At 42.9% G+C, this 10,665-nt stretch overlaps 2 protein-coding genes and 1 non-coding gene across 3 annotated transcripts; all 3 read right to left on the reverse strand.

The window, feature by feature from the left end:
- Window positions 1-441: 441 nt before the first annotated feature.
- Window positions 442-2,101, reverse strand: rbx1 (ring-box 1, E3 ubiquitin protein ligase). The gene is made up of 5 exons (XM_055036076.1): window positions 1,974-2,101; window positions 1,107-1,185; window positions 944-1,014; window positions 707-792; window positions 442-597 (listed from the first exon to the last, which is right to left on the reverse strand). Exons 1-5 carry the CDS (start codon window positions 2,049-2,051, stop codon window positions 585-587), a joined length of 327 nt encoding a protein of 108 aa, XP_054892051.1. The 5' UTR covers window positions 2,052-2,101; the 3' UTR covers window positions 442-584.
- Window positions 2,102-2,252: 151 nt separating this feature from the next.
- trnaq-cug (transfer RNA glutamine (anticodon CUG)) lies at window positions 2,253-2,324 on the reverse strand. Its single transcript has one exon. It is a non-coding gene; the product is annotated as a tRNA-Gln (tRNA).
- Window positions 2,325-2,528: 204 nt separating this feature from the next.
- Window positions 2,529-10,605, reverse strand: chadla (chondroadherin-like a). The gene is made up of 11 exons (XM_055036111.1): window positions 10,540-10,605; window positions 9,885-10,060; window positions 8,977-9,171; window positions 8,732-8,887; window positions 8,502-8,647; window positions 7,223-7,461; window positions 6,013-6,269; window positions 4,809-5,145; window positions 4,374-4,726; window positions 3,659-3,825; window positions 2,529-3,311 (listed from the first exon to the last, which is right to left on the reverse strand). Exons 2-11 carry the CDS (start codon window positions 10,041-10,043, stop codon window positions 3,101-3,103), a joined length of 2,220 nt encoding a protein of 739 aa, XP_054892086.1. The 5' UTR covers window positions 10,044-10,060; window positions 10,540-10,605; the 3' UTR covers window positions 2,529-3,100.
- Between the last annotated feature and the right edge of the window lie 60 nt (window positions 10,606-10,665).

Below are 10,665 nucleotides of genomic sequence, written 5' to 3' on the forward strand. Positions count from 1 at the left end.
GTATTTTATTCAGTTGGATGAGGGTAAAAAAAAAAAGGCTCATTGGATTGGACTGGTTGCATTTGACAAACATCACATCTACTAGCTTCTCCTTTGTTTATATTGTGCATAGCACTTCAACCACATTCTTACATTCTTGATTTTTTTTTTCTTTTTTAACGAAAACAAATCCTGATATCGACCTACCAAAATAAGATTTTTTTTTTTCATATAGTGGAAATACTGTTAAAATATTTCCAGAACTAATAGTCACTGTAATGATTTACAAATCTCAAATTATAACCAGTGATGATACTAGTTAGGAGGTCACTTAAGATCCTTCTGAATAGTCTGGCTTCCCGCCACATGATTACTGACTGTCCTGTAACACAACTAACAACCATACAATCTTATTTCAGTTCATAATAATTCAAGCGGTCTCCATTGAAAAGTCATCCAGGGTCTGTGATAACATTGCTCTTTATTTAGGAGCTGGCAACAATCCAAAAACAAATCTGTGGAAAACAACATCTAGTCTGATAAGCAGGGAGGAGTACAAAGGCGGAGAGACCAACGCTTGCCGAACCGGGCCGACGGTCCGGTGGCTAGTGTCCGTATCTGCGGGAAAAAAAAAGGCAGAGTCAGGCGAAGAGACGTCAGTACAGAGATTCGCATCGACAGAAATACTCACAGTGAGGCTCGGAATCAGAAAACCGGTCATACTCACTTCTGGAACTCCCACTCTCTGTTGTCCAGAGGACACACCTGCCTGGTTTTCAGCCAGCGGGAAATACAGTGAAAATGAAAGGCATGCTGGGGGGGATGGGAAAAAACAGTAAGTCAAGATAAAAGCCAGAATGGAAGTAACTTGATGACAGGAATTAACTTTTCAAGATTCTCCTCCATTTCGAATGAACACAGTGCTTTCTCGAAATACGTCTCTCATGTAGATTTGCAAACTCACATTGCAGACGCCCCAGGCTACGGTACACTCTTCCGATGTCGCAGACGCCTGGTTGGCCTGACACTCTATACCTGAAGGAGGACAGGAAGTGACGTCAGACTGCACTGCAACCAGACAAAGCTTATTGACAGAGATGTCCGACGTCAGAACCAAACAAACTCACAGAGATCCATGATGTGGTTCCTACAGATGGCACAGTTATCCACCACTATGTCCCAGGCCCACAGCGCAACAGCGTTCCACTGGAGATGAACAAAACGGGAAGAATTATCCAGATGCCCTAAGGCACAAAACACTATGACCAGCAACAGATGGCGTCTGTTAATGAGTGGATATATCAGGGAGCTGGGAGAAAATGTATTCCTCACAATTAATTAAGGCTGGAATTTCTTCCAATACAAGACAGTATGATTAAAAGCTTACAATACATCAACTCTGACTTCAGTAACAACGCAAACCTGTTTGATTGCACTGGGTCTTAAGAATGAAAGTGGAGATTTGAATCTGACTTCTCTGTTTAGGACGATGACGACACAGACATGCTAACCCATCCAACACTAAACTAAATAAACTGACAGATTTGTCATAAAATAAGCTATGAAGATGACATTGATAATGCGTAATAAACGTTAAGATGTGGCAAACATACAAAAAAAATATAACAGCGCAACCAATTGAATTTCTTTACAGTTTGAGAAATATTGACAGTTGAAGCTAGCTGACTAAGCTAATTTAGCATGCAGGGGCAGCACTACTTTATCTTTAGTCAAGGGCGGTTTATCTGCTTTAGCTAAATATGAATAGTAGCGCAGAGATACTAAAGATAAGTGGTCGAATTTAACAAGTAGTACGTAGTATGACGCATTTTAATCCACAATGTGCTACGCTAGCAGTTTCGTAGCTAATGCTAGCTGTATTTAAGAGAGCTCAGGCAGCTCGTAGGACTGAGCTGTAGCTGACGGCATTCTGCCACAGCTGACGACGTGACGCATTTGTTCAATTTGACCACGGCTGCTTTGAACAGAGATACCTTTTTGACTTCGAAGCGCTTCTTGCTAGCTCCACTGTTGGTACCGCTTGGTGTGTCAACATCCATCGCTGCTGCCATCTTGGATAATCCGGGAACGCTTAGTTCGTTCACCCAGTCGGAAATGACGACAGTTAGCTTCTTTCGAACTGAAGTGAATTATTTTCCCACAATTTGGGTTAAGTGACTGAGACGTATTGTAAAAAAAAAGTAATAATATTAATAAAATGCAAAAAAAAAAAAAAAAAGAATCCCACGAAGATTTGGGTGAAAGTAAAAGTTAGGTTCCACCGAGATTTGAACTCGGATCGCTGGATTCAGAGTCCAGAGTGCTAACCATTACACCATGGAACCCCACGCGATGCACGGCAGCGTGACCTGCCGATATCATCATAGAAAAGGTGAGCCGACAACGTTGTGATATTGTTTTATAAACCCTCCAGTCCTCTTTTTCTCTCTAAAGTAATAACTATTGTAAGCATTCATTCCAGTGCTCCAAACAACAAAACAAAAAAACTCACAATGTTCTTAAATCCTATGCAGTTGAACAAAATTTTTTATTCTCCTTTATGTGTGTTTGATGGATGATCTTACAAGAGGCACAAGACAGAGTAAGCCCTGAACATTAGTAAAAATCAGTAAACATTAGGCCCCCATCTTTGAGGAAAGGAAGGGAGTCATTGATGAAAGAGAACCAGACTCAACATTCAAAGTGTAAAAATAGGTGGAAAGAGTCCAGAATATTACTCAAATACAAGTTACCAAGTGTAAAAATTTTACTCAGATAAAAATTTTACTCAGGTAAAAGCAAAAAAATCCTCAATACAATTTTAATTTAAGAAAAATGTACTCTTTTTATTAATCAGCAGAAGGAATTTATAAATTTATTAATCACAGATGGATGACAAGAAATAAATATTCATAGAGGATTTTGACCTCTATCCAACCATTTAACTGCATGTGTTTCCATTTGAGTGAAACAAAGGTTACTTTATGGTTAAATACTAAAGTGACTACTTTAACTTGATTCTACAATACACTAATAGACTAAAATAAAAAAAAAACTAACACAAACTCAATTTCCTCCACTTGCTTTGTTCATCTTCTTGTTTTTTTGACCTACTTATGTTTCACTGGGTGCTTCGAGCTTTTCTGGCCTTTGTCTTCGCTCTGGCGGATTGAAGTCCGGCAGCTGCGCGTCCTGCAGGATCCATCTCGGTCGGAGAAGCTGTGCTTTCTGGACAGGTTGCGAACACATTGGTGTCCATAACCTTCTGACCTTTAAGCTCTAGAGGGTGACGACATGTTGCCAAAACGTCCGACTTCACTCTCTCCATCCACCTGAGCGAACAAAACACAGAAATTCAGACGTCAGAAAACACTTCAGTTGGAGTTGTAATTGGCACTAATGTCACATTTGGGATCAATGTCCTGCTGGAACATCCAGGTACATCTGTGGACGACTGACCAAACTCTGGCCACACTAAATTGGATATAATCATCTTCTGTTTGGTTTTGGTCTTTTTTTTCTTCTTCTTCTTCTTAACAACCCATTGTGTAAAGCTTCAGTATCAGACAGCCTTCTTCAGACCTCAACCTGATTGAAAATGCTTGGGTTTTAAAAGCTGAATTAACCATCTCACTGTTTTGATTTTCACAGGAACCGGCTCTCTGGTAAATGCATTGACCTTCGCAGGGGCAGCAGGTCACGGTCACAGACCAGAGGGTTGTCCCGCAGGTCGATCATCTCGAGGCCGCTGAGCGGGCTCAGGTCCGGAAGCGTCTTCAGCTGGTTTCCTCTCACGGTCAGAACTTTCAGATGTGGACCCAGGCCCAGCAGAGCCTCTTTCGACATCTAACCACAGACACAAGATTTATTTAAACCCAGACTTGGCGATTAATCAATAACCGTATATATCACAACAAATATGTGATCAATATCAATAGATAGAATGCCTGATAGAATTTTAAATGTTTTCTCTGAACTCCACTGGACTTCTCACATCAACTAATTCACTCGCTCTTTTGTTACCTAGCAACTCAGTCATTCTTTGGTTACCTAGCAACAGCCAGGTGAGTAACCTGCGCAGCAGCAGTTTCAGGTTTTGTCACTGTGCCTCATAGATGCTTAAAAACAAAAAAAAAACAACACAGTGGAGTGAAAACTGTGTATAAAACATCACCACTTTAGCAGTATTTCAGATACTTAAAATAATTGTAAAATAAACAACTATGGTAATCAATAATTATTGATGCTGGCTGAAATGAAACACTAATATTTTGATACAATTTTCAGCCCTCAGTTAAACCAGCAATTTTTGACATCAAACAATCACAGCAATTTCAGACAATTTCTGAAGAAAAAACAAACACACAAATGTCGGCGTCCATCATGATCTTTACCTCCTCCAGCCCCATCTGATTCATGTAAAGCCTCTGAAGACGGTGTGACGTCTCCTGGAAGGTCTCGGGTCCGAGCCACCGGACCGGGTTTTGAGACAGGCTCAGCTCCACCAGGTTCGGCGTGTCGGTCAGAGCGTCGGACGGCACCCGGGTCAGCCGGTTTGCATCCAGGTGGAGCGTTTCGATGTTAGCGGAGTTCAGGGCGCCTTTGGCGATTCCGCCAATGGCGTTGCCCCTCAAATAGAGCTTCATGAGAGACGGAGCAGCTGAGGCCAGTAAACCAGCAGGCTCCAGCCTCGAGATGGCGTTTCGCTCCAGGTGCAAGACGGACAAATTTGGTACGAGTGACAGAGCTGCAGGGGGAAAAAGCAAACGTCAACTTTACTTTGGTTCTTCACATGGATACAATTGTAACTTTAGGAACTTTAATCCGACCTGCTCCGGGGAATTGTGTCAGCCGGTTCCCCTCCAGGTGAAGATAGACGAGCTGTGGGAGTCCCGCCAAAGCTTTGGGCTCCAAAGACGTGAGGTCGTTGTCAGACAGGTACAAATACACCAGGTTCCTCATTGGACGGAAGGCCCCAGCTTCGATTTCGTGGATTTTGCAGAAGTCCAGGTGCAGAGACGCAACGTGACCAGCGCCCAGGAAGCTTCGGGCGGGGATGAAATGGAAGTGGTTGCCACGAAGATTGAGCAGCTGCGTCCTGAGCGGGAAGCCCCGGGGGACTTTGTTAAGACCGCGGCTCTCACATGAGGCGTGGTGGGCTTCAGTCTGGGGGTGGGGAGGGAAATCAGAAAGAAAGAAAGAAAGCTGCTGCACATCTTAAATCGTAGGTCTCTATTTGATGCACTTCCACCGCATGTTTTCTGCCTGAGTTTATCTTCCTGTTACAGGAAAACTTTTCCCGCCTACTGTCTTCGGATGCTTGCCAAGAACGCTTATTGGACCCCACAATATTCCCAGGTTAACATCTGACTCTAAAAGCGACCTGCATTTCCTTGAACAGGTTCGGTTAGTTTCTGTGGGCTTTACAAAACATGTTTGGTACATTTTGTTTTTGCCCAAAATCATTCTTAGGTAATGAGATTTCAGTCCTGCTTATTTTGACATCCCCAACCCAATGTTTACCCTCACAGGTGAAAAACAGATGCACAACTAACGAGTCTGCGGTGAGTGGTTCATGGATGGTAAATCAACAACTAAACACTTGTCACTTCCAGCGGCCATTGTACAGCGCATGCAGCGGTGAAACCAGCTGACCAGACATGCTGGAGGTCTTGGGTTGCTAGTTGATGGGCTGGGCTCTGCTGGTGTTGCTAGGTAAGGACGTGACTTAGCAATTGCAAGGTTCTTCAAACGGTTTGTTTTCTTGGTACCACAAAATACCAACTTATTACCAAAACAAAAAAACAAAACAAAAAAAAAAATGGCTGGGTGCTGCTTTTTAAGAGCAGCTGAAACCCCAAAACATGCAAAATGTGAACAAATTGTTATTATCTCAATATTCTGTCAACCCAGCAGAGCATCAGTCCAAAGAGACTCAGATTCTTTCATTGAAAAGAAGCTAAGAAGATTTAAGAAGTCTACATAGCCAGGGCTTTATAATAAATCTACAACTTTTGTTAAAATAAAACATACGTCGCATTCACAGTCAAGTGGACACTTGGCTGTCTGCTTGGGCTTGGCAGTGGCTGTGATGTTTCCATCGCTCTCCCCCTCTTGCTCCTCCAGGGCCTCAGCTCCGCCGCGGCAGCGCAGATCCATGGAGGTCACAGCCTGCAGCGGCTCATCAGAGAGGTGGGCTGGTCCTGCACAGGCTCCCAGCAGCTCCACTCCTCCGGCGGTCGCCCATTCCTTCAGCCGCCTCACGCGGCAGTTGCAGTGGATCGGGTTGCCTTGAAGAGAAAGGGAAGATAGTCCCTTTTGCAGTTGGGACTAAATGCATTTTGCGTTTTAAATGTCATGCCTTCAGAGCGTCCTAAATGCAGGACATTTCCTAAAAACACTGCAAAAAAAAAAAAATCTTCAAACTGGTGCTGAGGTTCAGCTTTTAGAAGGACGACAAGCTCAAATATTCAGCCAGAGCAGAAATGGAAAGGTTAACTTTCCATTTATACTGGTGGAAAAAATGCACTATCTTACAATGGAGTAGTAGGGCCAAATTAAGAAAATAAAAAAATAAAATAACAAAAACAAGTCTTATGACTACAAATTCTCGCAGTCACGCAAGACTACAAGAATAATAATAATACTAGAAAAAAGTTGTGGCATCAGAATAATTCAAATTCAGTTCAAAAACACTTTAAATAATGTGCTTATTACAAGTTTATTCTGGTGATACCAGGACTTTGTTCTTGTAATTTTATTTTAAAATGTTTTTTTTTTTTTTTAGTTTGGCCCTGATACTCAAAGAAAATAAAAAATACAATTACAAGAATAAAGTCGTTGAGAACACAGCTGAGATAATGCGAGGATAAAGTCATAATGTTACAAGAATAAAGTCGCAATATTAGTCATAATGTTACAACTTTATTCTTGTATTAATTTTGGCTCTATATTCTCATACGGCTTTATTCTCATAGCATTATGACTTCATTCTTGTACTTTATTCTCATACAAGTTTATTCTGTTAATTCTATTGTTTTATTCATGCAATTTATTTATTTATTTTCCAGTTTGTCCCAAATACTCCATGGCCTTTAGATGGGGTAATAGTGACTCTGCTGCATGACAAAATTACATTTTCTTATTTGACACTTTGTAAGGGCGTTGAGGAAAACTTTGCGTTTTGGCCGGTCTTCATGTCGAAGCCTTTTTCTTCCTCCCCTGTGTGAGTGTAGAGTGGTACCGGTCAGGTTGAGGACGCTCAGTTTTGCTGGGCCTGAGAGCGGCTCCAGGCATCGAAGCTGATTGTGGCCGAGGTCAACGTGGACCAGGAGGCCGGCCTGGGAAAACGCCTGGTCCGACAGATCCTGAAGGGACGAGTGGTCCAGGTAGAGGTGTGTCAGCTTCCCCATCCAGACGGATTCTTCCTCCAGGTAGGTCATGGGGTTATAGCTCAACTCCAGCCGTTTGACTTCAGGGAGCCTTAAGAAGGACGAACAAATCTGGTGTCAGTCGGTCGCAAAATCTAAACTAAAAAAGTTCACTTTAAAATACTTTAAAAACGTCAAAAGCAGATCGACAGAAGCCTCTTGTTTACCAATATTTAATTGGTTTCCCAAAGAGATCAAACTTCATTTGAATTTTTGTCATTAAAATGAAGAAGAACAAACACCATCGATGTTCTGAAGCCGTCACAGAGCAGATGGATTTATGCTGATTTATTTACAGGTAACGTCACAGTTAAGGGGGCAAAATACAAACACAAAGCCCTCTTTATTTGTAAAAGAAAGTGATGTGATGGTGATGTGAATCATTTTCCTTCCACATAGCAATTAAGTCATTAAATGGTAATAAAATCAAGTAAACATTAAAGAGGGATTGAATGTAAAATTTTGGTTATGTAGTTTTAAAGGGGCAGTATTGTGTTTTCCGGGCAACCTTAAGTTGTTGTAAAAATGCTGTAAGTATCAAATATACCTTTAAAGAAAGATGACTTTGTAATTTACCGCCTTGAAATTGGGTCTGTGCCTCTTTAAGAAACTCCTACACTTTCGGAAACCCCGCCTCCAGGAGGTCGTCACAGCATAGCTCCTCCATTAACCTGCGTTTCACTGAGAAGCAGCTCATATAACGAACTCAGCTGATCCACAGTTCCACCAGGCGGTTGCTAATTGCTGCTGGCTAGTCTGAAGGAGCCGAGTGGGGGAATCATAGTGGAGGCCCGCTCTTTGAGGCGGAAACTGGGAAGCTTATAAAATGGATGATCAGCTGTGCCTCGAGGGCGGGGCTAGGTCCTCCCAGGTGTTTTGCACAGCTGAATGGTTGGCATGGGGATTAAAGGGTTTCTCAAACAGGCATGAAAGAATCAAGGCAACACTCGTTGCCTTGATTGGTGACTGATTAACATTGTAACATGATGTGAAGCTCAAAAGGTAGACTTCACACAAAGACGCCCCTTCAGATCCCAGCTTATTGAAACACAGTGTTGTGTTTGCGTATGAAAACACACCACTTTGTGTCACCTTGTCATTGTCTGTGTGGGGAAGAACTGCAGCTCGTTGTGATCCAGGCTGAGGCGTCTGAGCGTGAACAGCCCCGCAAACGCTTCGGCCGCCAGGTTGTTCAGGGAGTTGAAGCTGAGACGAAGCCACTTCGTGTTCTGCAAGCCCTGAAAGAAAAGTCCAGTTACGGTGGAATCACGTCCCCAAACGGCAACAGCGATCGCCCTGATGAGTTTTTCCTCTCCTGGCACCTGGAAGGCCATGTCGGGGATGTAAACCAGGTGGTTGTGGGCGAGGGTCAGCGTGTTGAGAAAGCCGAGCTGCGCGAAGGCTCCAGGCCGGATCTCCTCGATAAGGTTGTGGTCCAGGCGCAGCTCCTTCAAGGCCGAGAGGCCGTCAAAGGATTCCTGCGAGACGGACAGAGATGGTTCTTTAGTTCCACCTCATCAGAAACGACCAAGAGGGAACCATGCGGTTCCTTCCCCTCTGACCTCACCTGATAAAGGATGTCAATTTTGTTGTAGGCCAGGTTCAGGTAGACCACTCGACCGAGACCGCGAAACGCGCCCTCCTTCACCATCACGACGCCGCACCGCTGGAGACTGAGGTGGGTGAGGTGCGGCGTGTGAAGAAAAGCACCTCTGGGTAACATCTGGAGGTTGTTCCTCTTCAGATCCAGTTTGAGTGTCGGCTGGAAGCACGATGAGTCATTTTGTTCTGAGGCTGAGCTCACCAGACTTCCTCTACAAATCAAATTCCAAGCTAAAGTTGTCAAAGTAAATATTTAACCTGCGAAAAACTACCAAAAAAACGTCCACAGGTGGATTCATGGATCGACTAGCAGGTGAATGCTAAAGGTTTGTGTGGATGTTGGGCAAACTAATTGATAGAAAAGAGGTAAAGAGGCGTCAGAGACAGTAAACTTTTCATGACTGAACAGGAAGGATATTTAACAAACGGCTTAAACCAGTACAATCAGGGCCGGATTTACAAGGGTTTGTGCCCCTGGGCTGGAAACCATTTTGGTGCCCCATCTACAGTACATTAATAGGTAGTTCTGTACATAAACTGATGCAGGTAGGTTTAATACATCCCTTGGCCAGGAGCTCCATGTTGCTCCCCCCGAAAAACATTACAACAACTTCATAATTTTGAAATATTTGAGCATTTTCTTTGTTCATGCAACCCCAAAAGATTACAATAACTCCTTACATATGGGGTTAAGGCTGCAAAACATGCATTCATAGAAGAAAATTAATTTTAAAAAATAATAGAAAGTCTGTGTGCCCCCCCCTAAAAATTGGCACCCTGGGCTAGTGCCCCAATTTACCAAATCAATCACTCTCGTTCTGAGTTTTAAAGAAAAGCAGACAGCAGACTGTAAACACAGTTGAAGTTCCTCACCTCACCTACTCCCAGGGGAATCTCCGTTAAGTTTTTGCCGACACAGGCCACTGTCCGTTTGGCATCATCACAGCGGCATGGTTTGGGACATTTTCCCGCATTGATGGTTGAGCTCAGAGTTAAAATGGTCAGGAAAACTGCAGGACGGAAGAGCCCCATCTGCACCGGCCGAGTACCTAAGAATGATGATTCCAAAGCAGCAGATTTGTCTGGAAATCACTTCCATGGCATGGTGGTGAAAACAGGCAAAATCTGCATTAAGCTTAAATCGCGATTATAGAGAAACCATATCTCTGTCCATAAGAGATATGGAAAAAGCAAGAGTCATTTCAAGGTAGCTTAACATTTTGAATGGAGTAGTTAGACTGTGGTAAGCTGTCAAACCAGGAGCTGAACGTTTTAGTTGGATTTTGTGGCATTCCATGGAATTTCAGTGCAATTCAGTTTAAATGTTTCCAAAAAAGTACAGTAACCAAAATTACCTAGTCATAGCACAATTCACCAGAATAAATTGAACATTCTGATATTTGCATTGTTGAAATTAGCTGGTTTCCAGAAATAGTTAAGAATGGAAAAAAAACAGGAGCATGGAAGAACAAGCTTAAGAATTATGAATGTATTCTCACTTGCTCAAAGTGCGTGAAAAAGTACTTACAGGAAAGTTTCGATGGTGCAGAGTAAATTGAAGTAGAGCTATAACACAACAGCAACCACACAGTACTGCTTGAGAATATATATGAACATCTAGTGATCTTCTACAGGGGATTTACTTGCATTCCAT

This window comes from Poeciliopsis prolifica, unplaced genomic scaffold, assembly GCF_027474105.1.
Source record: "Poeciliopsis prolifica strain line A6 unplaced genomic scaffold, Auburn_PproV2 SCAFFOLD010, whole genome shotgun sequence".
NCBI classification, from domain to species: Eukaryota; Metazoa; Chordata; class Actinopteri; order Cyprinodontiformes; family Poeciliidae; genus Poeciliopsis; species Poeciliopsis prolifica.